This window comes from Camponotus floridanus, unplaced genomic scaffold (assembly GCF_003227725.1).
Source record: "Camponotus floridanus strain SB8 unplaced genomic scaffold, Cflo_v7.5 scaffold6, whole genome shotgun sequence".
NCBI classification, from domain to species: Eukaryota; Metazoa; Arthropoda; class Insecta; order Hymenoptera; family Formicidae; genus Camponotus; species Camponotus floridanus.
This window is the reverse complement of record NW_020229769.1, coordinates 3,720,971-3,748,691: the sequence shown is the minus strand read 5'-3', so window position 1 is coordinate 3,748,691 and position 27,721 is coordinate 3,720,971. Positions and strand designations below refer to the sequence as shown.

Here is a 27,721-nt window from a genome sequence, read left to right as displayed (position 1 = left end):
GACTGTACGACTTCGCGAAGCCATCTCGAAGTGCAAAGCAATCGAGCCCTCTTTACGCAAACAACGTGGCGATTCCAAGGATAGTGGAGAGAATGGGGTTGGAGAGGGAGGGGAAGTAATTGCAAAAAAATGTGGAAAATAACGCGGGAGCAACGTTTCCTCCACGTTCACCGCGTTAAATGTCGCGCGTATGCACGTATGCATCTTGCCTTGGCCTCGTAATGTAATCGTTCGTTTACACCAGCAGGTCCACGACGACGACGACGAGGTGTAGCTGTTTGCCGATCGATCATTGCTTGCGTAACGGAATTAACGTGAGCGCGTAGCCATGTAATCTCGTACGGACAATGCGAGACTGCGATGGGATCCTAAACGATTCGCGCGAGGACGATTGATCGATTGTGGCCGACGCGAAACCCGTAAGCGCAGAAAACACTCCATTCTGTTCTCTGAAGAGATAATTATCGAGCTATTGCCTCTTGGATGTGCGCAAAAAGGATTGAGTACGAAGAAGAATGCTTTTTGCAAGAGAATTACATGATCTTTAACACGCACGAGCGTTGTAACAATTTATTATAATTCACAACACATGACTTTACAAAATCATATATATATATATATATATTTTTTAATGTCTTTTAATTTTCTTGAGAAAATTCGATTGTAATAATTCGAAGAATATTTTTCCTACATTTTCGACAAGTAATTTAAATAAAAATTTAATTCAAATAAAAATATTGCAACGAAAAAACAAAAGAAAGGAAATTGGGATACGTCGTAACGTATATGGAATTTCGAGGATAGATTTTTAAATGTCATATGTATCTCACAAATAAAATACCTTCCATGAGATCTATTCTTGAAGGACGTCGATACAATAGTGTGTTATATCGCACGTGTCACGATGCAATAAATGTTTCGCATTTTGTACCAGAAGCACCGAATGAAGAGATATTTCTCCGCTTGCCGATCGATCATGTCTTAGGTAATTTCGCGGCCGAGCAATTCGCGATATTGGTACAAAGTTCCGAGCAGCGTAACGAACAGCTTTTGAGCGGTTCGATTTATGGTGTCTGATTGATTGGAAGGTTCGCGCGAACGGACACCTATTTAGTCGACAATCGAAGGCTAAATAATTATAGCGCGAAACGTTGATACGGTCCAAATTTCATCTCGACAAGTCGTCCGCGACTCTACGTTACGCAACAAATACACGCACATATACACGTGACATAAACACTTGTGTTTGACGCTGTAAGCCTTAAATCATCGACACGCAGAGCACTCTAACAACTGCTTTACAATTCATGACGTGCACGAAACGTTGCAAATTTATAATTGCTTTGTCGTGCCGCTGCATGGAATGTTTAAAATTGCAAATATCGTTTATCTTTCATGTATTTTAATAAGTCAAGTTCTTGTAATTATTAATAAATAAAATATAAATAAATATTGCTATAAGATCTCAATTATAATCTCGATGAGATATTAATGTAAAAGATGATTTATATGAATTCAGCGTATTCAATTGTTTAATTATTATAACATAATGTTACCATATTGACGTGCCATTAATTAACAGAGTTAAGGTAACTTTTACGAAATGGAGGAGAGTTCGTCCTCAACCTTGGTTCGCCAGATTTCCAATCGCTTAGCGACGAGTGAAACGATGCTCCATTTGTCACCAAACGCTTTTCGTCGTCAGCTGAATAATGACGCCCCGGCAAAGAAGTTAACCGACGGTGAAAAGAGAAAACAGAGAGGCCTTTAGAGATCGCGAAAAGACGAATGAATCGCAGGAAGCGGCCAATCGGCTCGACTGACAACCCCCGAGACGCGCAAGTCCAAGTGACAAGTCGCGGCGCAAGTCTACTGGCGTTATTGTCGACGTAATGAGCGCCGCGGTATGCATCGGCGATTATGCGAGGCAACGTCGGCAGTTTCACTGTAGCTTACGCTATTTTTTTCAAGGCCTTTCAAGCACAAGCGACAGGCACAATCACACTCAATAACCGCTTCATCACGCGAAAGCGTTTGCCCGCCCCGTTTATGAACTCGACGCATTTTTACGTCGCGTTCTGTCCTACATCGCCGCTAATCCTCGATTCTGCGACATACAATGGTCACTTTTATATAACAGGAGACATCGGTAATATTTTTGCTTAGCCATTGTTTAAGAAATAACAAGAAAATATGTGTAATTTTAATTCTAGTTTTTAATTTTTTCTCTCCTAAACTCTGTCTCCAATTGTGATTGTGAAAAGAAATGAAGAATATATATATATTTAAAATTAATTATATAATTATATAATAATTTTTTAACCACATGTTTGTTATAAAATTTATTCCGTATTAAAATAAAAGAAAAAATTATATCAGAAAATAAATATTTTTTAAAACTATTCAGATTTAAATTTTAGATAATATTCCATATGAAAAAAAAACAAAACAATCAATAGAAGATTAATATTATAATTTCGACACATTTGACGTAGACATTAGAACTTAAAAGCGTTGAAATAATCGCGATATTCTTCGGAGCTCTCTCATAACTCTCTTGTTACATCGAATAGGTTTCTGCTAGCATGCTGAAGCCCTATTAGAGCTAATCCTGTGGACGCGAAAAGACGTCACAAGCGAAGAATCATTCTTGTGCGCGTAACGAGCATGACGCAGGAAAGGATGTATTATGGCACGTAATGATTATGCGAGAGCACGCGCAATCAGGCAACATTCTGCGCGTTTCTACCATTCGCGTGACTCCGTTCTTCTCGCGCGATGCCCCTTTCAAAGAGACGTATAATACGGTATCGATGCAGCTTCGCCGCTGCGTATCCTCCGTAATCGACGGAAAATTAAATTCCCTAATGATACACGTAAGATGCCATTCTATATCGCAAGTGTACATTAGGTAAGACGCACGGGTTCCTTCGACCGGCTATCGAGTCATCTTCTCCAATCGATATATCATAATTTAATGCAGGAATTGGATCGCGCCTCTCACATTTCATAACGGTTTCCGGCTGCATTTCATTAAACACGAGAAATACTGCAATTTAAGAAGGAGAGAAATGTACGGTCTTTATATTTATTATATCGAAATTTTCTGATGTACTAATTTGGAATTATTTTAATAAATAATAACGCAATATCTTTCAAAAAAACCGGAAATGAAAAAAGTTATTATACGTTGAGCTGGACCAACCTTGTTTCGCGAATACACCTGGAGAACGTCCGTCCACCACCTGGTTTCCTCGCGGCATGTTCCTTTGACGAAGGTCACACCCTCCGGCGATGTCACGGCAAGGCTGTAAGGATGCCCGGTGACGTCCTCGGCGGCGGCCACCTCCAGGACGCGGGTCATATCGATCCTCGCCTGTGGCACCGTCTCGGGCTGCAACGATAAGAGAAAAGAAGTGTAATGTTGGGCAATTTATTACAGGAGAGAAGCTTTCTACCTCGCACAGTGAAGATTACGGCGAACTGACGTAATTAACTGTCAAATTAAACAAATCGACGTAATAAGATACCCGACATCGCGCACATTGTAAACACGAAACAGAAGTCTATGAGCGAAAGTGTACATGCTGGAAGCGATTACGTGTCATCTGTGTGTCCTCGCGCTTATTAAGCTCCGTAACGAGAGGGGACGGTGGTGGCAATCATCGACAGCGGTGCATCGCGACGACATTTTTATCACACTTGGTCTCCCTCTCTCTTTTTTCTTTCATCGGTCATTTCGCGAAATTGCACGTGCATTACACTCGCATTTGGTTGATTGGGTTACACGGGGCTCGCTGTACCGGAAACGTATCATTTCAGCACGATAGGTGTGAGAGCAACCGGTCGCAGCAGCCAACCGCGTATTTTACCCAGGCCGTAAAAGCGGCAGTCCGCGGACGGCAGGAATGACGCCTTATTGCTATTCCACTTCGCTCCTCGTAAAACGAAAGTGAGTCCCATCGGTGTGATCGCGCAATTGCTGCCAATTTGAGGGGAGGGGAGCACGGGACACTAGCGGGCGAAAGGGATATCGCGAAGGGAACGAGAGATGAGTTGCACGCTGATCAAAGCACAACCGTTCTGTGTGACTGCTGCGGGCATTTTACCGCGCAAAATGTACCGCGGGAATGTCACCGCAATGCAATCGTCGGTACTTTACGGGAACGAGCCTATTTACCTGCGGACAGATCGCTCTCGCGCCGGAGATTGAGTAATACTCGAGCTATAAAACAAGCAATAAAGACTAATGATTAAGTTTTTAGTAATAAATTGTACAATAAAGAAAGGAAATGAGTCATTTTGCTTTTGTTATGCATAATAGTCGCCATTGTAATTTGAATACAAAATTATTTATGTATCACAAAAACATATTTTTGAAAATACTGCTTTAAAAATGTTAATGCTAAAAAATATAATAATGCATATTATTTAAATAGTTCTTGAATGTTGTTTTTTAAGAGACTTAGATGTATTTATTTAACGATTAGAATAATCTCTCAGAATAATAAATTCAACCATATCATGCCTGTCTAAAAAAAGAAAGGATATTCATAACGTCAGTTGTGTACGCAGTATGCACGCGAAACAGCGCATAATAATAATAAAAAAAACGCGTTCCGCTGCAATTTTTCTTAGGCTCGAGCAGCGACATTATTCTTGAAACGCGAGAGGTTCATTTGCAGCAGCACATCTTACGCTTGGCGTTTTGCCGCGCCTACATATATTCTCCCTTTGCCGTTCTCTTGCCCCCACTGATCGCCCCTCGTGTCGGAATAATACAAAAATTTGCATACGAAAAATTCCTCCGCTTGAAACCCGCTTAATTAATCGCGAAGGATGAGAGAGGGTAAAAGCTTGGGAACGTTGAGAAAAAATTTATAAACGCGAAAAGTTCGCAATAGAACGACGATAAATAATTAATTTTTTATTTAACTAAACTCTTCTTCTTCTTCCTTAAAAAATCAATTTTTCTGCATCGCATAAGCGAATGAACCCTTCATTATACACCCCTCGTGATGCATCTGTCATCTGCATTTCAAAGATCAAAGAACTGGATTATCGCAGAAAAGACGTGCGAAGAACAAACGCTCGAAAAAGAATGTTCACTGCTTTCACGTACTTGTCTGTCAACGAAATATGAAAGACTTTGATAGATACCATATCTATCAGATTAATATACATTTTTCGAAACAACGTTTATTAATATTACAAATTATGGAATTAAAATCACGATTACTCCGATTCGCGATGATTTGTATGCCCATCATTCGACGCGAAAAAAAATTAGGTAATTCTTTTCTTTGGGTTACGCATTTCGCGTTAAGACCAAGGTATGCGTAAGGCGGTTATGCTCGCGTAGAATGGACAAGTGTGAAAGAAAATCCGTGACGCATTAAGTCCGCAGCGCGGCACGAGCCTCTATTAAGGCAGCGCCGCTACCACATATGCCCTCGGATTATGCTGGGAACAGACGAAGGGATGCGTCCAACGGGGCGATACATCACGGCCGATGTCGGCCGTTACATACACAAGACCGCCCTACTCATGGTTTTTGTTCGCCGGACGTGTTTATTGGCAAGAAGTGGGTCGGTTCTTTTGGTCGGCTTTCCGTCTGTTTATTAAAGAGAGAATGGATTGTATCACATGAAATTACTTCTACAATTTTGCATACGTGTCGAGCTAATTCTTAACATTAGTACGAGCTGTGGTAAATTTTCTTAAAATTTTTTTAAAAAGCAATATTGCGAAAATTATTAATGTTGTTATTATGTTATAATTATTATGTTATGTTGTTGTTATTATATTATAATGAATTATTATTGTTATTATTGTTATTTTATAATAACTTAATTATAAGATAACAATAAATCAGATGCACAAACTAAATGAATAAATATTAGATTGAAGAAGCATTATTTAATTAATAATTAAAACAAATAAATATTAATAATTAATATTTTTTCACTCGCTCACTATGATATTCGTTCATGTTTATCGCTTGATTTAAAATTGGTTTTAAAGTAAATGAGATGGTTTTTCACTTATTTTTTATTATATAACATTAATTAAATTCTCCATCTAATCTTTTCCTATATTTTCAGAAAAACGCATGATAGTCGAAAACAAAAAATGAATATAAAACACGGTATCGATTGGTAGCAACGCAAGTGAAGAAAAGTCTAGGAAAGAAACGGAGGAGACAAGAAAATAAAGGAGGTAGCTTGTGATTCGCGAAATCTGGTCCTCATCGGTTACATGGGTCCTTCGTGATCTGGTTGTCGCGGAGATCCTTTCGTCTTTCACGACGCTTTTTCTTTTCAAGCTTCCTTTCCTGTCTACACATTCGTCTTTTTCGCACCGTAATCTTTCTCATCTCCTTTTATTTCTCTGTGCAAGAGTAAATCTTCGCCTTTGATCTTCTTCTTTGCGACGTGCCATGCAAACATAGCCGCAGGACTTTGCCAAACTGAGAAGACCTCGTCTTCAGTACCGTACAATCTCTTCAAGGTCGTTTCTGATGGGCGTCTGGATCGCTCGGGATGACATAAGCATTTCCCAGACTCCTGTGTGCTTCGCTTCTTTATTAACTTTATGCATTTTATGCGATATGATCAAATCATGATATATTTATAGTAATTCTTAACAACGTTATTGATCGATTTACACATTCATAATCCGGGAAAATTTTATAATTTCTCAATGCAATTTTTTCAATCTGACTAGGATAAATGTAACAAATTAAAAAATCGTACATGAAATGTGTTAAACATTGAATGATTGGTCATTGAAAAAAATTGTTCAATTCTTTATCTTATTTTTCTTCTATTTTAATACATGCTTATAAAATTCTTTCTCTTTATATATATGTAAATTCTGTGAATAATCTTTTTTTGGAATAAAACAATTATATAAAAAATGGTATAAAAACGTCAAGTGCCACTCGAGAAAATCTGGCTTCAGCAATTTAATAAGAGACGTTTGCTTATCAGATTATATCGAATGTATCCTCGTATGACATTGGGATAATTGAACGTACGACAACCGCAGAATATAAATAGAATCGTCTGCAAACGCGATTATAATTCATATTAATTAAACATGAACATGACTATTACTATCTACGTCCATCGCTCATTAAGGGAGACAAGCCAAGCTTTCACCTTGAGACCTTCGACTAGCTCATGATTTTTTTCATCATCGATGCCGAATTCACGTCGACGTCGTGGGACCAACGTGAGAATTTCTCGAGGACGATGATTGCGCCCGCTCACTCTCTTCGACGACATCGGTGTAAATCTCGACGCAGCCGTCGTTAAAGACAGGATGGAAATTTCGAATCCGCCTGACAGTATCAGCTGAGCGTTAAGCTTTGTCATTAATAATCCTCCAAGTGGCATTAACGGCAGCTCGTTCCTCGTTTTTGCCGTTTTTGATTCCTCCTATCGTCCCAAGAATGGACGAGACACCTGCCAGGTGCAACGTCAAAATATTGACAATGTGATTGGAATGTGGTACGATTAAAATAGGGTGAGTTCGAAAAAAATTTATCCGAGATATCTATTTTTAGAAATATCGCGGAAAATAAGAATTTTAAATAAAGTTTTTTATTTGGCACGAGATTTGTTACAATCAAAATTAATTCGTGCTTACGTCACACAATTATTATATTATTATATTGAAATATTATGTAAAGAGTGATAACTAAGGGAATAATTCTTCTTCGTTTTAGTCGAATATTATATCAATTTTTCGTAAAATAGATAAAAACTTTGAACTTGATATGACTTTGCACATTCCGCTCCAAAACTCTCGATCGAAAACTGGTCGAAAGGCAAAAGTGTTTATTGGAATATCGACCAGCGATACCCGCGTGCGTGTTTAATCCGCGTAAGGAGGTACATATTTATATGTGTATAATTGCCGAAGCCTCGTTAATTGCTCCATCCGCAAAGTGTATACCTTGAGGCATTAATTTGTCGACCGTCGATGTTCGCGTGGTTATTCTCGGCCCTTGATCTTATCCGCCATCCTCTTCCCTCTTCTCTTTCTCTCGAGACTAGACTAGTCTGGAAAATCAACAGGAGTCTCGTCGTCAGGAGACACGGAACGATCCGGTAACTTTTCAACGGCGGGAAACAGGTCCTACTAGTGCACCTATGTATCTTGACAGTGCTCGTATTACAAACGGAAAAGATCGATAAAACTGAAAGCCGTCAGACTGCATGGGAAGTTACCGCCTGACGGGTATTTAAAGGAGCTAAATGTTCAACATGGTCCTACTATTGTTGCTAAAATAATATAATGACGATCATTATATGTGTCGCAATATTTATGCGTTACTAAAGGCTCATCAATCTTTAAAATTATGGCGACTAAATTCGAGCGCATAAGAACAATTATAAATCAACATCAGCGAATTGACATCTTTAAATTGCTTTAAAAAGAAAAATGGTTGTTGCAATTTTTTTCTCGAAGAATCGAGTGAAGAGTGGAGGCTAGAAGAATGATTAGAAATATCATCGGACTCTCTTTCCTTGCATGATGATTCTTCTGCCAACGACGACGTGATGGAATGCATGAGAATGCGTATGAGGTGGATCTTATATTCTCTGCATATCAACGCACGATGTGTTGGGTATCATATGTAGACGAGAGAGAAGGCGATTCATTTCTCCCTTTTTGAAGGAATCTTCAAATTGAAGCTCGCATGGCAGAATGTATACGCGTATAAGAGAAAATTAAATTTTTTTTCTTTTTGTAAAATATTTAACGTAGCCGTGTGATTTTAAATTCGTTTACTTAATGTAAGCATCAAGTGAGATTGAGAGACATTTTAACAAATTAAATAAAAAATTATTTCTAAACGTTTTAAATAATATATATTATATAAATATAATATAAATAATATATATATTTATATAATATTAAAAAAATGCCATAATCTTTCCACTTTTTTCCAATCTACGATTGGTAGCGGTCGAAAGAAAGAAAAATTTATATCGAAATATGCATGTTTCTCTAAATACGATGTGGAAATAATTTTTTTTTAATATATAACAGAGAAATCGAAACATCTCTTCTTAAGGATGTTTTATATGTACAATCTCAGCAAAAAGTAGTTGAAAATCAATATTGACGAATATCCACTTTTGGTGTATTTTGAGTATGAGAAATTGTATGGAATTATTAATATTATTTGACCAAATATTTTCTCTGTATCTAAACTTTTGCAAATTTTCAACAAATTCTGAATATTATTTCCATGTGTTCTTGTCATTTGAATCGACGTGGTTATACGTTTCCCATAAGAACACATGTTAATTCGGTGCAAATTAAAATCCTTATAACTTGTGAACGCTTTAATGAATCGATTTAAAAATTGTACTGAAGATTCTAAACATGTAAGGACATTCTGTACAATTTTCATTAAATTCTCAATATTTTGAAAATAGGTACAAAACATTCTTAAAACATTCTTTCACCAATTCGATCAAACTATATCAATCATAGCTTCTGATACAATAAACCGTAATAAAGATAACTTCAATTATCTTACGACATCCTTTATACAATTATCGCGCTGAAAACTCGTCATTTCTCCCGTCTGGAAAAAATAAAGACTCACGAAAAAAAAAAAGAGAGAATGACGATTAATTCGTTGTCGGGAGAAATAAGAACATCGTTTAGAAACAGCGGTCGTTTAAGGGAACATCCTAAAGGCGGAGTACCAGCGGAGCAAGACTATCTACGATCAGTTGGCGGTGAGGCTCGTCCGTCTGTACCGATTCAACGTCCGCTTTCAATTAGCTGTCGTATGGGTGATCCGCAAACTCGCGCGCGCGAGCGGTCGACCGCCGTGTAATCACCCGCCAGTCATCAACCGGGAATACGATTTCTCGATGATTACCGACAACGCGAGCAGCGAGGGACGCGCAGCGGGATCGGAAGAGGAGAGGAAAGAGCATCCGAAGAAATCGCGAGGCGACTGAGAGAGAGAGAGAGAGAAAGAAAAATGCGACGACGGAGAAAACGAAGGGGAGACGAGGATGATGAAGGGGAAAAGAAATAGGGAAGATGAAAGAAGGCAATCGCGGCCGTTAGTTGGCTCCCGACGCGAAATATCTCGATAACGCACGATCCGCGGACCTCTCACAATAACTCTCTGTCTCATTGTTTCTCTTCCGCTCGTTGATATCCGGGCTGAATTATACAAGAGACGAGGAGCGTGGTCGGACGCGCCGCGCCGTGAAAGGCACCTTAGCTAATAACTCGGCGAGTTGATTACCTACCATGATTCGCAATTGAAACTCGCGGACGCCGATAACAAAGCCGCCACAGTGCCTCGAATGCCGTTCTCGAGGGGGTACGTCGGCTATTCCGGGTAAAAAGAAGAGTGGCGGCTTTCTATCCTTAACGACCGATTTATTATGTTTCGTAGATTGAGGTCGCCTTGATATCCTCTTGAGCGGCATTGATTGGATATCAATAGTTTATTTATTTGAAAGTGCCGCTACGCTCGAACTGTAATTGATGCAGAGACTCTAACTCTTGTGTAGAATTAAATGCGGCAATTATCAAGAAACGCGATAGCGTCTCGCGTGTCAAGTAATTAAAGTTTAAATGAAGAACTTTTTTTTTCGTCGTACAAAGAGGGAGATACACATTAGTTTGTATTTCTTCCGAAACAATACGATGTTTTCGAAAATAATTGCATGTGTATTTTAAATAAAATCATTTTTTATACATAATAAGATGAAATATATACACGTATAGAATATTATTATATAAAATATAGAATTGTATTGAAAAAATATATATATCTAAACCATAGAAAGATCCAATCGAGTTCAGTTATACGATAGTACGTACATATTACACGTATTTACATTTTATTCCGTTCAAGGAAAAAATTACTTGCGTAACTAACCGCTGCAGAAACGCAACAAACACTTAACCTGCGCAATGAATTATTTAATGATGGTATGTTTATTGATTTTATGCGACTATTAGGTTCGCCTCGGTAAGCCATTGCTGCAATATTCTTTCGTATGTTCCCTGAGTTATATGTATCTGTCATTATTCCCTGCTGATCGCTTCAGGCGACGTGTCCCGGATCGCATTAACATCTATCCATCAATTTATCCCCAGCTTCGTTCGTCGGAGATAATCCACGGTACCTTCTCTTGTCTGAGATACCCATTTCTCCAAGTATTCATACGCACAGGCTCGGTTTAAAAATATTGCCGTGTGATCGAAGTAAGCCCTGTGATTGAAAAGTCGACGCTCGCATGATTTTTCAAGTCTGCTGTAACTTGCACCATAATTTTCACGGAGGAGCGAGCGCCAGCTCTCATCATCCTCGATAGATCGATCGATTACTTAGCATCGCGCGCGCGTGTTTTCATCGCCGAGATGGAGCGATAATTCGCATCGCGGTGATCGGCACCTTGTCGACCTCGCGTGGATCTTTAATGGCCGCGACCTTTCTTATTGACTTGCGCGACGACGAGGATTTCGCAATTAATAAATTATGGCGCGGATTAATAAATCGAGGCGTCCGGGAGGTAAAGGACGGCGGGAGAAGGCAAAGAGAGAGATGCGCGAGAGATTCTCTCGACGACGACGAGCTTTGCGGCGACACTCGCGCAGCGCGACGCAGCGTTCGCAATTAAATTAATGGCCTGATGTCTTTATTAATTGACCTCGCCCCGGTTACAGATTGCGGCCATTATCGTGGCCGGTCGCGCGGTGGCTGCTTTCATTACCGGACGGCGCGGAGGCTGCGAAAGGTCGGCATTAACCATCACCGCCTCGATTAAGTACCCCTTTGACTAATCTGGGACGACGAGGGAACGCGGTGATGGGGACCATGGGGGACGCGATTGAAAGAGCCGAGTAATACATGAGAATCGGGGCTCGAAAGTTCGCTTCCTACCTATAAATGTCTCGTCGGTTGGTCGTGATTGCGTCACGAGTAGCAATTTCGCGTTTTCCTGCTCCTCTTCTCGATCGCTGTGTTTAATTAAAACGAGTAACCATTATGGATAACCGTAAACTCGCATCGCTTCGAATAATCTCACTTGGAATGTCAGATTGGTGCTGCCGCTCTTTCCGCTCTATGGACTGAATGAAACGCGTAACATTGTCCTTGAATTGCAGCCTTTCTGTTCTACTCGTTGCAACATCCACGCTTATACTCCATTATAATCCGCAATTATCTCTCTGGTGTACAGATAAACTGATAGTAAAACACTTGTTATCAACAGTGTCAAATAAGACGAAGCAAAATAAATTTTAATATAAATTCAAAAGTCGTGAATAATGGACGTCAGAACATCAACGTCCGAATAATTCTCAATCTTTTTTATTTGTGTCACTAATTAAATTTATTCTAATATCGCATTAGTTTCTCATTTTATCATATATCTTGTCCATTGTTCAAATAATTATTTGAATACTTTAAGGATGTTTTGTGTGTACAATCCCAGCAAAAAGTAGCTGAAAATCAATATTGACGAATATATCCACTTTTCGTGTATTTTTGAGTAAGAAATTGTACGGAATATTACAATTTGATCTTAGCTAAGATGTATTTCTTAATATTTATTGCATTTTTATTGAAATATTCCAAATTTTGTTAATCGAAATGATTAACTTTTGGCAGAGAATTTCGCCTTGTGACAGATACATGGCTAACTTTATTGAATTATATTTAATATCTTTTTAACCAGCTAGTACTTGTATAATATTATTTGACCAAATATTTCCTCTGTATCTAAACTTTTGCAAATTTTCAACAAATTCTGAATATTATATCCGTGTGTTTTTGTCATTTGAATCGACGTGGTTACGTTTCCAGTATACGTTTTCCATAAGAACACATGTTAATTCGGTGCAAATTAAAACTTGTGAACGCTTTAGTGAATCGATTTAAAAATTGTATTGAAGATTCTAAACATATGTAAGGACATTCTGTATACAATTTTCATTAAATTCTCAATATTTTGAAAATAAATACAAAACATCTTTAAATAATTCTATATATTATATCTAACGAGTATACACACATTTCAGGACGGGGATAAATGGATCTATGATAAGCTACCTCCGAAAGCGCAAGCGTAAGCTGACATATCGCGTCTGACGATTCTATCACGAATGTCGCGCTAATGTTACATCTGAAGATTTACTCGGAACGCAAATAGCATGACGATAATCGTTCAAAGTGACACGAACATTCGCTTATCTCCGCAGCGGGGAGATTAATGCACGACTCGAGAGTAGAGGTGCCGTAGGTGCCGTAGACGCTTAAGTTAATAACGTTCGCTAGCAATAATAGCGTGCCACCGCCAGAGGATTATGAAATAATCTCGCGACTATTAGTCGCATGCTCGAACAGAACGCACCGTCGAAATGTCAGTGCTTAAGTTAATTAAACGGACGTAATTAAGTAAGTAATGATAACGGTGGAAAAATCGGGTTCTTTCCCGAAGCCTTCCAGAATTTCAGGAACCCGGATTGATTTGTCGATTATGTTGGCAACTAATTTGCGATTATGATTAATGCCGTTACAACGATGTCTAAACACTAATAATTACTCTTCTTGACTGGCCATTTATTCTCATGCATCGCGAAAATAATAGAGGAAGAATCAATGGTATATTGAGAAGATAAAATAACAAACAAAGTATCAACAATGTATTGTATAATAATTATCGCTGTTCATAAATTATATAACATAACTAAGTTTGAATTAAACTATTTAAATATAAAATTCTCAAGTTTTGTACTATTTTTCAATTGTTAGTAAATTAAATCGGAGGAAATCTTGAAGTAAAATATTTCAACATGTATAAGATGTAACAGCCACAACATAATTCACAAAATGTATTAAAGCTCATGTAGGAAATACCTTCAAAATATCAAGAGAATCACGGTTAGTGATTGCCAGAAATAAAAATGTTAACATCCGAGGTATAAAAATATCCGCTTAAATTCAGAGACTATCCCCCCCCGTCCCAATCCCGTTTATCGATTCATTTCCTTCAGATCCGCGGACGATGATGGAAGGAGGTCGATCATCACGGTAAGATCGGCCAGTCACCTTTTCCAGGGAGAGGTCCGTTCGAAGCGTGGAACATCGTTAACCTTTGAGATCATCTTCCAGGTAGAGCGTAGTGCACGCGACGCGCGAAAACACACACACATACACTCGCTTGTATCGCGAAAACACACACACATACGCACGTGCAACATATATAATGTCGCCTCCTCGCGCGTTCGCTCGATGCATTCCGCGCGGATGACTTCCCCTTAGGGGTACGAAAGGAGTAACGGGATCGAAGAATCGATCTCGCTGAGAAGATCGAAGGTCCTTCGAGAGATTCGATTCGATCTCGCGGAACGGCGAAGGTCGCCGCGAGAGGAAAGGGCCTTATGAATTATCGCGTGGCACCGCCATCGGCACGACGACTCTGAATCAAGTGATTACGACAGCTGGGAGATACTCTTCGATCTGGCAAATCGTCGAGCGAAAACGTACGTAACGCATTACAATCTTGTATACATTCCAATTCTCTTGCATATGTACTTCCTGTTATGAAAAATAAACATTTTTATATTACTTAACATTTTTTTAACAATTGCATTTTCTCATTTATTTCGGCTCGTCCTTTCGACGCTAAATATTCTCAAAAAATCCTTCTTAAATTGCAAAATTAAATTTTATCATTATATTGTAATTTAAAATTAAAATAATATAATATAATATTGATGAGTACTTTTAACTGTCGTGTGCCAAGACTTTTATTTTCAATTTTCTTATTAGTCGCATGAAAGGGAAAAGTTATGCCTTATACTGCGACTGCATCTTCCTTGATGATGCGTATTCGTGCTGCAAGAAACATCGGAATCTTTGTGCAACAGCGATTCTTGGCGTGCTCGGCGCGTGCAAATAAAATAGAGATAGATCTAAATCCGGATCTAGATGATAAACAATCATACCTCGGTAACAGATGTCCGTAATTGCTTTCCTTATTGGTCGCTCGTAACGTAACATCCGGTGCCTGCGGCTGCGGCGCAGTGCCGTGTTCCAATGGATCCAAGGAAATTGATTTCATACATTTGTACCATGTGTACGTGTTGCGTGCCGCCGAGCCTGCAAATATTGCGGCTCGCCTTCTTTTTCCCACCCTCTTCGTTATTTCATTATATATTTCGCTGTACTTTTCAAAATTATGAATGTCCGAAGCTATCACAACACGTGAAACAATGTTTCCACTCTTTAATTTTACAGAAGTTCTATACCAAAAGTTTCTAGTAGATTAAATTATTTAAATGAATGTTTAAATGAATAATATTCGTGTAGTAAACAGATAGATATTATTAATCACGGTCATTTCTCAATTTTTATACTTTTCATATAGTTTAAGATAATCTCTTCCGTTAAAATATATCTTGTATCACGCACATGATGGCTTATAAATCACGCAATTTTGTATGTATATTTGATACAAAAACCAAGCCTTTCGAAAACACTCGGATATACTTCGGTATAAAATCTATCGGAGCCGAGATATAATACCATGTAACTAGCTTTCTCTCCGTGATGTTAATGCATGTAATCAATATATCTCGTGATATTATCATATGTCCCGCATTCTCTTTGCTACGCAGTCGTAGTTGATGAGCCGTGTAGCCGCGACGCGACTCGAAACTGGTAATGATAATAAGAATAAGAGATCACGGATTCAGCAATAGATATGACGCATGCGAGTCTCAATTACGTCGCGGATTGGTCATCAGTTGACGTCCGGAATTGCTCGCGAGTCCCAGCACGGACTTACAATCTTGTTACATAACGTACATTACTGCAATATACAAGGTACTCTATCGCAATAATATCGCGGTAATATCAACTAATCGTTTGCATCCCATGGTAGAAGTTATTTCCGCTCGATAATCGAACCATCCATTCATCAATGCAATTGAACCATCCAAATTAATGTGAAACCACTTGGCGAAATAAATTATTCACATACCTTCTTCTTTCAATTCGTGATATTTTATCACGGTAGTGCGATATAAATAAATTGTTTTATGAAATATTACAGTAAATATATTTTTAAAATAAAAAAATATATAATTATAAATCCATAATCTATTTTTTATTTAATTCTACAAATCGAAGAAAATTTGTCTGCACTTAATAAACATTTCAAAATACGTTAACATTATTGCTGTCTCTTTTTTAAATTAATTGAAAATTCTATTGCAAGAAAATGTTAATTTATATTAAAGGAAAAAATTTCTCTCTTTTACATTTCTAATTAAATTTCTCTTAATTTTAGATTTCTATTACTCTTTTACAATTTCACTTATTTTCTTAATTTGAAAGGGAATTATTAAACGACTGAGGAATCCGCAGTTCCCTCTCTCTCTCTCTTCCTCGAGAAAACATCACTTTCAATTTGAAAAAAATTATTATTAACATTCAATATCATGTCACTTATACGATGCGGACATCTTTTTGTATATATCTCCTTCCTCTCTTATTGTTTCGTTATAAGAAAAAAATGGATTGTGAAAAATGACCGTAAGATTAATGTGGCATGTGCAACGTTTGCAATTATAGGCGCGCCTGCATGCGTGCCCACGAATCCCGGAAGAAAGACGCGCACGTGCGACATACGTAATTCCAAACGGTATGCACCGCAAGAGATGCACGACTACGAGGGATTCCAACCGTTTCGTTGCGGTTTTAACGAGCTAACGATCTCCAGAGAGGCTCTCTTCTGGCCTTTCCGTCCGCGCGGCCGATAAACGTTGACTGTTAAAGATTTTCATTGCCTCGCCCGAATGGAAACTGACGAAAGCCCGAAGATAGCGCACGTGCACATCTCGTGTGTTTCATCCACGCATTTACAATTACGATATCGAAATAACGAAACTCTATCTTCCCTATCACATTAAAATTCTTCTCTTTTTGAAAATGTTAACTTAGAAGGCACAACTGTGAGAAAATTATCAATTAAAAATTATTCTACTAAAGAGAAAGAAAAACATTTTATACAAAAATTTTTACACTTACTTATAATAGATGATTAAAATATTACGGGCTCATTAAAGATATACACACATACACATGTACACAGGAGTATAATTATGTGATGGAATGCCAACAATGTCCAATATGCGATATACCGGATAGTGCACGATGCACGAGAGCCAAATGCAGGCTCGTTGCTCAAGTAGTACATACACACGTAGTACGCGGGGCTACATAAATACGTTACGTATATGATAGGTACCCGTATGTGGTACACGTGCTCATATATGTATATGTATGATACGTGCGCTCATATATATGTATGATACGTATGTTCGTTTCCTGGTTACTCTTCGTGGGCTGGGCGTGTCGTAATCGCGAGCATACAACGCACATCGATATCGCAGGCGAGGCATTTAATTTTGACATCGGTTATAACTTCTCTATTCTAGTTGGGGGTTGGCCAGGGGGGATGAGGGACGCGCCATAATCTCGATCGCGAAATTAACGCACGAGCAGAGCGCGGTTAAAGCGTTCCGGAATGGAACCCCCCCCCCCCCCAAAATGATGATATCCGCAGTTCGATGAAAATTTTTTCAAATCAGATTTACGTACTTGCCTCTAATCAACATGCCTAAAGAAACGGTCAATAATTATACCGGCAATAACTATTTGCCGTTCGATGTTAGACTAATTGCACCACATATGCAATCTCGCTCGTGCAATGATTTAGTCTGGAGAGGAAAAGAAACCAATTATTCTCAATCACTATAGTTGAGTGGCTTCCTTATTTACAGCATATATTTTAACATAATGTATAAAACAGAGAAGAGGTACAATCGCGTAAAAATAAATTTTGTTAGTAAAATATAATGTGCGTTTCGCTTAAACTCTTCCAAGTCGAGAGATAATTGCAAAGGGAATCCTTGGTACGTGTAATAATATCGGATTGATTATACTTTGGCTGCCATTAATGTTGTTTCAAGTAATTCCTCGCGATTCGCGTCGATTCGCGTGAAAGCCACGGTCGAAATAAAAGAGCAAACTGGCACGAAACCATGATCTTCTGACATGCGAGAAAATCACGCATTTCTCACATAGTTCAGGCCATTTGTATTATACGCGAGCTTAGCGATCGTTACTCTCTTGGCGGGGTAATGCTCGGTAATAAGACGTGTTTTAATGACTACTTTAGCCGCACGGGTAACGGGTAACACGAGATCGTACACGAAAGTCAAGCGAATCCAATTGCGATGAAGCGATCGATAGTACGGTAATAAGAAAGAGTTGAAATTATCTTAACCGCTCGCCATGCAAAGCACTAACACATGATTCTCTCGTTCAACCGAGCTCCTATTCTTATACATTACGCATGTGAAAAAAACTAAATACTTTAGATAATTCCAATTTAACAACATTCTCGCGTCAATTTCTCCAAAAAATTATTCGCAATTTTTAAGTCACGCATTTTCATATTTAATACATTACGAATTAATAGAATTATATATAATTCCAAATTAAAAATTCAATAGAGAGACTTATAATGGCAATTTTCAGGTTGACATTTAACTCAACACACATATTTTTCTTCTTTCAATGCTACTTATTGAAAGAAACAAGAAAGTTATCGATCATACTTGATACATACACGGACGAACTTGAAAATATTTTCGCAGCTTTCACGCGATGTTTCTAGTCTGTAGTATTCGCGTGTGACCATCTGATAGCGCGAGAGATAAAAATTTTGACGCGACGATGCGCGCGAGCGCGCGGATCAGCTGTTAAGATGCGGGCGATCTTCGACACGCGAGCCACTCTCTTCTCGCTCTCGCGACCGGTCGAGAAACGATTTCTATTACGTGCAAGTGCAACAATCATTATCCTCTCGGCACAGTAATGTTCGGTAATCAGGTGTATTTTAACGAGCCGCACGGTCTGGTCTATACATATATGTATGTATACCGATGTATGACTTGCTTGAATCGTATTTCTAAACAACATTGCGGGATCGTTGCACCTGAGACCAGATTCTGTGCGCGGCAAGAAAAAATCTATAGAAAAGATTCCGTCATTCGAACGCAGGCTATCGCAAAAATCTCGTCTTTCACTAAAAAAAAATAAAAAAAAAATATATATAAAAATATATAAATATATAAAAATAAATAAATTTAAAAAAAAAGGAATGCAAAAGCAAGTTGAAGTGATGTAAAAGAAGAGATTTCAGAGAAAATCTCAAACTATAAAGATATATATTTTGGAATATGTTTATTCCCTGCGATAAATGTCGACTGGTTTTTTCTTCAACGTCCGGATAAAACCAGACGTAATAATCGTGATTTTTGGGAACCACACTCGTCGGAGGATCATTGTAATTCATGCCGTTATGTCGTTTAATTAATACCTTACACGTAGCGTGATTTTTCCCTCGAGTCGTTCGTTAAGCATGCTTCTTTTGGGCAAACGGTGAACGTAAGCATATGTCGCGTCTTCTTTCTCTCTCTTTCTTTTTCTGTCTCTTTCTGTCTCTCTCTCGTACAATATCTTGTATAACTGTATATCGGTATGTCGGCATGCCATTACGAGTACGATCGTGTTCCGGACAAACGACATCTCATGTTTTATGCGAATGTATGATTGCGTCGATACATAATACGTAACGACCGTTGTTAAACTTCGAGACAGTGTGAAGGATGACGCGAAGTACATGATGCGAGAAAGACGATAATTCTGAAACCCACGATCCAACGTGAAAAAAAAATGTTAAGTAGAGGAGAATTGCTTGTCACTTGCAGAAACTCTTACGTTACGGTAAAAGAAGTTTATGAAAAGCAAATAAACTTCGTAAAGTTTAATGCCTACGAGAGTCGTGACTCGTTAGAAAAAAACATCGGTTAATTTAAAATAATAGATAATAAGTAATAATAATAATGAGACAAAAATAAATTTTTTTATATGTATATCGTGAGGTTACGCAATCAGTTAAACGTTTATTAGAAACATCCCAAGATGATAAAATCCACTTTTGAATTGACGTATGGCATTAGAGCCTTGCTATAATAGTCGGGAACGTTATATAGCCGAATAATAACACGAGGTCGTCGACACACAAGTAACATCCGTTAAAATGCAACTATAATGCACAATGCACGCGAGACACAACGCTATTACGCTTTTCCCTTTCACGCCAATTTTTCTAATTGCTTGCGTATGCATCATGCTGCGAAATGATTACGTTGGTACAGCAAAGAGGCGGTATAAATTATAAGAGACTCATTAAACTTGCGATAGATATATCCTGTTAAATGCGCAAAGATCACTTGCTTAAGTTTGATGACGTACATATCAAAGTATCGCTCAGCAATAGAGGAGAGTTGTCAGAAATATCGTATAACGTATAATCATAATTTCAAAATTACAAACATTTCTCAAACTTAATTTTCTCACGTATAAGTCGCACATGCAATTACAATAGCATAAATACCGCAAAGTGCAAAGCGCAAATGATTCTTAATAGGTCATGTTAACGTTCATGTTCAGATATGAAAGCAACAGTTTCGATTGCAGCAAATAGTATGTCTATCAAGATTAAAATTAATACTTATTAATAATTTCTAAAACTGTAATCTAAATAGTTTGAGTATTGCGATATTAACATTATATTTATTAAAATTGAAATTAATATGTGCATACTTATTAATAATTTCTAAGATCACGATGCGTCTAAGTAGTTTGAATATTTTGCAAATGCTTTCATTATTCAGTTCTTTGCATATTCACATAATGAAGTTACTCTCATTAAGCATTCTTAAGATAAATTGCTTGTAAAATTCATAAAGAGTCATAATATATGCTTAATATGCCAATATATCACAATTAATTAATACACCAATTAATATTAATATACACATTATCATAATTAATATACCAATATATGATAAAATTTATACGAAATTATAATTTTTTTCTCTCTCTCAAACATATCCTAGTAAAAAATAAAAGTGTTAATTTCTCGTTCTAATCATGTTACATTGAAACAAAGCAATTTTATAAATAATTGCACGCACCAAATGTTTTCGTAAAGCACATATATAAATTAATGGGGCACCATATATCGCTGCACGATCACGCGCCGACACATACACGTGTCCGGAATATGCGAGCACCACGTGTCTGCATGCACGAATCGTAAATTTCAATATTTGTACGCCGTTACATGACCAATGAACCGACATGATGAAGCAAGGCGATATTTATCGATGATCGATCGCCAAGCGATCGGAGAATTGCGGCAACCAAAGCTGGAATCGATCGTGTCCGCTGCAAAAGGCTCTCTTAATCCGAACGGACTATTTTTAATTCATTCTATTCCGTTAACGACTGTGATTTAAAAAACGTGTAATTAACGTATAAATAGATATTCGACAAATTATGATAATTTATCTTTAACACATGTATTCAACATGTATGTAAATAATTTTCAATTTGAATATTAAAAAATCGAAATATCTGAAATATCTAAAAAAATTTATAAACATATAATTAAAATTCCATAAATACTAATGTAAGACTGAGAGATTTTCAAATATTTTCATAACACTTATAATTAATCGCGCGTTTCGTCCACAACTATTATCACGTTTCATATATATTATATCTACTATGTTATTTATTAATAGATAAATTATATGTTTCGTACGCAAACTGAGAGACGTATCGCTTAATATTCCATTCAAAAGAAGAGAAAGAGAATAGCTACCTGCCATTAAATATCCTCGGTTATCAATGTGTCAGCGAATTAATGCTTCACCTTGCGCGCGCTCGGCCAAATGATATTTTAATAGGAAACTAAAAGGTCTTTCCCTTATATACGCGAGGCTTCCGTAGAAGCAGTTAATTGCGACACTACGTCACTATGGCGTTTCTCTCTATAAATCCCAGAAAGCGCGTATAAATACAAACACACTTTATGTTTAACCGAGTGCGGTGCAGAAGTTGATTTCACGCCCGAACGAGTCGAATAAATGCCCGATACTTATCGATCGCATTTTAAATTCTTTCAGAAACGATAAACAATGTGGTTATCCGCCGCTTATTCGGAAATCCGTCCTGATCTCCGATCGAGATTAGATCCGCCGATCTCTTTATAATTAATATTCGAATCTCGTAGAATTAGATAATGGCATTACTATATAATGGAATGAGATAATGGACATTACTATATAATTGTCGCTAATTTTTTGAAGGATAAATGTTATCTTGAAAAAAAAATATTATTGCAAGAAAAATATATTATTAAATATTTATTAAATATAAATATTTAATAAATATTTAATAATATAAAATATTGCATAAAATAAATATATGAAAGAAAATTAGAGGAATTAGACAAGAAATAAATAACAGGAGTAGAAAAGACTTCATCTAAAGATTGTATGGTTTATCTTTCATCGTTGATATCTTGTTCGATAAAATTAAACGACGTTTCCCGACTTTTACGGCAGATTCTAATGTTGTATTAACGGCGGAAAAGCGATTACGGTGAAAATCCGAGACGGAACCCTGCTGCTCGTTTTACGACAGGAAAGAGACGTCACTCTCCGAGACATTCGATGCAATGTTACTTAAATTACTAATCGTCGGGAAGTTCAAACGCGCTTTAAGCGAATGCGGTATCACGCTGGCGCCTCAACGACAGCAGATTTAATTACACTGTTGGCGCTAATTACATCCGCGATAATGTGCGATGTTTCCGCAAACAAACTGCGATTACGTAAGAGCCGTTTCCCACCGCGATCGTCTTCCCCTTCGAGATAGAAATCGTCGGACCTTATAATTTCCTCTCAGGTAACGCGAGAAAAAAATGAGTTGGCGATTATATATGTTTTTAGTAATAAAATATTAGAATGAGTAATTTGTTTATCAAAACTTTTAACATTTATAATTATTTTGCACAATATACAGGTACGTACATACAATTTTCAAATGATTTAGTGATAAAAAATTGAGTTCTATTATTGCACACTACTCATTTTTTAATATTTCTTATAATTGTATGTTATAAATATAAGATAAAGCTTCTCTCATTAATTTACTAGAGAGGTTAATCTCAAATATATTGTATCTAACAAAAATATCAACAAATTAAAAAAAAAAAATATATATATATATATCTTTCATATACAATATATCTCATATAATATTATATAATTTCATTTTATATCTAAAAATAAATTGTTTAGATTTTTAGCTAACGATTTTATACGATCACAAAACACAATAGAAACGAGATGCGATATATGGATGGTCCGTAGGATGAAGTTAAATTCTAAACACACGGAGAATTATCCGATGTCATATATACTTGAATTCATCGAGGACTTTTACGAGAGCAACGACATGTTTAGAGATCGCGTGTCAGAAACAGCGTGGGCCGTGCATTGTTCCTTCAAGCTGCTCTCTCATGAAGAGTACACGTAAAATCTAATTTGTAAAACGCACGACGTGTCATCGAATCGAAAATAGTATGCTAGAAATTCCAAAGTATAATTCCCGTGACGTATAATTTGCAAAATTCGACAAGCTTTCATCTAAAATAGAATATTTAATTGATGAATATTTCGAATCCCATTAGCGTCTTTCACTCGGATATTTATCTCCGAGCAACGTGGAAGGATGGGAACGTGAATAAATTTCAGCGAGTGTTTCGATCATTAATACTTCATAAATTATTTACGAACCGGTGGTCTTTCTCAACGCATAATAAAATTGTACATGACACGATATTAAAAGATATTAAAGTACATGTCATATTTTTGAATCGTGTCAGGCACTGATATTTCATTTCCAATGTCGATAATCATAAGAGGCCTTCGCGATCAGAAAAATGACACACTATCAGCGATATAATCGTGCGACGTTTAAAGCAGGTCAATTAAAATTTCACGATCCAACTGACTGGCCGGAAGATCGCGTCAGGACCGGTTGATCATTGTGCCTAATGAATTTCGCTATCTATAATTTTCATCGGGGGAGACATAATACCCACCGCTGTGACGTCCTTAGCATATTCGGATTCGCGCTGCATCTGAATTGCAAATGCGTCGGCGGGGACATGCGTTTTTTTTCCGGCTAAATTGTCACGAATTATCGTCGAAGGGACAATATATAAACGTCGCCGAGTGCGACGTGACTTCCTTCTTTCCTTATATTTTTCGCATCGGGCAACGTATAAATTATTTTATACGTATATGAATGATATTTAATCTTCTCCGTGTATTTAATCACATAAAATATCAGTGTGTATTTTAAATGCGCACGTTAATAAGATTGGAAATACTGTTCGTATGCGGAGATACCTTAAGGATGTTTTGTATCCATTTTCAAAATATTGAGAATTTAATGAAAATTGTACAGAATGTCCTTACATATATTTAGAATCTTCAGTACAATTTTTAAATCGATTCCCTAAAGCGTTCACAAGTTATAAGGATTTTAATTTGCACCGAATTAACATGTGTACTTATGGGAAACGTATAACCACGTCGATTCAAATGATAAAAACACATGGAAATAATATTCAGAATTTGTTGAAAATTTGCAAAAGTTTAGATACAGTGGAAATATTTGGTCAAATAATATTATACAAGTACTAACTGATTAAAAAGATATTAAATATAATTCAATGAAATTATCCATGTATCTGTCACAAGGCGAAATTCTCTGCCAAAAGTTAATCATTTCGATTAAAAAATTCAGAATATTTCAGTAAAAACGCAATAAATAAAAAATACATCTCTGCACTGTAGCTAAGATCAAATTGTAATACAATTTTAGTATTCCACACAATTTCTTATTCAAAATACACGAAAAGTGGATATTCGTCAATATTGATTTTCAGCTACTTTTTGCTGGGATTGCACAGAAAAAAAGACATTCTTGTTTTAAAAATATATTTAGTTTTAACATGGAAATCTTGAAATGAGATTATATTGCGTTAATTAAAGAAAAATATAGTTGCTTGTATAATTGCTTACTTGAATGAAGCCATTTTGTACAGTTCAATCAAGAAAATATATTCTTACGATTTAAGATTTAATTTTCTTGAATGGAAAAGAAACAATGTTAGACAGAAAATAACATTTTTAAATCAAAGATTATAATTTTCTTAAAGTAGAATGAAATAATTATATATTCTTAAGGTGACAATTACATTATTAACATAAGACTATAATATTATTGAAATTTGAAATTATTCAATTCTTCTAAGAAGATTATAAATTGTTACGTATATACGAAGCATAATGAACACGTTAGTTTAAGTATATAAGTTTTAATTTGACACTTCTTTTTTTTCTGTGCGTACATACAAAACCTCCTTAAACGCGAAATTTCCACCGCTCCCTTCTCGCCGCGAACGAATAAATCTATTACATGATCTTTATCTGAACTTTCGCGGGGTTAATCGAGAGAAATTCGCGTAACGTGTTAATAAAGAATTCTCGGTCCCGCAGAAACAAACCCGCGGGCGCATTCTCGAGGAACGGCCTGTCGATTCGCAATCGTGCCCGGTGCATGTCGCGGCAATTACGCCCACGAAACCGCGGCCGGTACTTAAATTTCTCGTCGATTGTCTAGGCGTTCTCTCTCTTTCTTTCCGCGCAACCCCCTTTTCCCTCTCGCTCTTTTTCTCTCTCGCCATCGCTTTCGTTCCTCTCTCCCGCTCCGTCTCTCTCTCTCTCTCTCGCACACCGGGTAAGAGCGCGAGCGTCGTGCCAATAAATTAGATTCCTTAGACACGTTATACACGATCGTTTCTGCGGACACATGTTTAAAGAGCGCGCACGCCAGCGTGGGACGGCGTGCATTGTGTTCGCGTTCACGAGGAGACGATCGTCTCGGCTCGTGTGCGTGCGTACCGGTACTATAAACGCCAAACGTTATTTGCGGATTAAAATTTGTGCTCCGATAATGAAGGATCGTAAAGCGTCGCGCGTTAGATAAGACGAGAGCCGGCAAACGAGACGGCGGCGGCGAGAGAAAGCGACTCGTGGCCCGCGGCTAGCAATCGAGTCCCGCTGGAATTCGCGTCGTCGCGAGCCTGATTGTACGCTTGATCGGGCCGGAAGCCGAGCGTTAGACCCGGCGACCCGATTTTCCGGGTTTCGGCAAGAACCTGCCGTCGCGATCCCCCCCCCCCCCCCGTACAAGGTATAATTAACGCTCCCGGACGCACGTTCGCTGACGCGATCGCGCGATAGCGTCGGACGATAGCCACGGGCGAATATCTCGGTAATCGAAATGTAAACTCGATATGCAAATACCTCCGCGTGATAACGATTGATAATGTCTGCTCCTTGTTGCTTATGCAACTCGAACGCTAGGAATATAAATGGTGGAAGTTGTCGTTTCTTTGTAATGATAATAAATGATGATAGATAACAAATGGTAGTATGTATATCGACGACACTGATAATAAACAGTATACGTTAGACGTCACTTGCGAAAATGCGATATTTCACGTGCGATATGTAAACGAGTTTATTACACGGCCGTGCAATCTCATACATAAAGTCTCGCTATCGAAACGTTCCGCTTATGATCAGCTCCGATTATTTGCCTTATTTATTGCTAATGATCGTACTAATAATCTAATCTCTCCCACGTTTTACAAATCTGTAATAGATGCGAGGATTGCCTCGCGCTAAATTATACAGGTAAAAGCACGCAATAATAATCATTCATCAAAATTGAGGGAATTATTGAAAAATTCCTGAGATAGTCTGGGTGTGATCGAAACGCCAACAGCGTGATGGATCGAAAGTGAAGTTTCTAAGAGGAAAGTAAAGTGCGCGGGTCGATTTACGATGTTGACGATGTAAATTACGATTATACGCCTTGATAATTAACGGTCTGTCGCTTTATCGCTCTGAAATTCATTTCAATTCCCGTCAATGAACTCGACAAGAGCGAAAAAGAGGGAGAAGTGGTGTGAACGTTACGACCGCGAAGATTAGTCTATTCGCTCTCTCAGCTGCTTTCCGCTATAAATCCCAGCGTTTGCTTGGACAGATACCGCGATTAGCGGATCGCAATTGCGCGTTTTAAACGCGAATAAAATAAATGCCAGAGAAACGCGTTAAGGCAAACCGCATAACATGTAACATGACGTAACGACGATCATCCTTTAACCGCGTATTCCGCTCGTCTGGAGAGAATAGAGAGGTCAATCACCGGTTGTATGATGGTGCACGGCAAGTCGATACTTAACCCCTTCGCTACTTTCGCTTAATGAAAGTGTATGTTTGTCCAACTCGGGATTGAGACCTCCGCGAGGAAAGTTTCGAGAAATCGTCAATCATGTTGTCATTATTCGCATGTTATTTCACGTCAGTTTATTATTATCAGAGATAAGTTGAGATTTTTTTTTTTAATTACGATAATTCGAAGATCTCTAAAAGAGATGCTCGGGACGAGATATATAAATTCAAAAATAATTATTATAAAATCCCCCAAAAAAAAAGAGAGAAAAAGTTTGCTCACTCGAGCACGCACACAAAACGCTTTTTTACGTTTGCGGCGTGTTTTTGCACGAGTACAACTTTTTCAATGGTGATTACGACGCAGTAGCGGTCGCCTCGGGATCGTAGCCGCGAAACTTTCACTCACCAAATA

The 27,721-nt window shown here is 37.7% G+C and overlaps 1 protein-coding gene across 5 annotated transcripts in view; it reads right to left on the bottom strand.

Annotated features, from left to right (window-relative positions):
- The window catches only part of LOC105247786 (protein outspread), a 175,182-nt gene that overhangs the window by 14,638 nt on the left and 132,823 nt on the right, over nucleotides 1–27,721 (bottom strand). For 4 of the 5 annotated variants that reach the window (XM_011252161.3, XM_011252157.3, XM_011252160.3 and 1 more), the window contains exon 4: nucleotides 3,206–3,394. In XM_011252161.3, the coding sequence (XP_011250463.1) occupies nucleotides 3,206–3,394 (189 nt within the window). Of the gene's footprint in view, nucleotides 1–3,205; nucleotides 3,395–15,006; nucleotides 15,101–27,721 lie in introns of those variants that run through there. The other variant, XM_025413073.1, reaches the window with a different exon arrangement.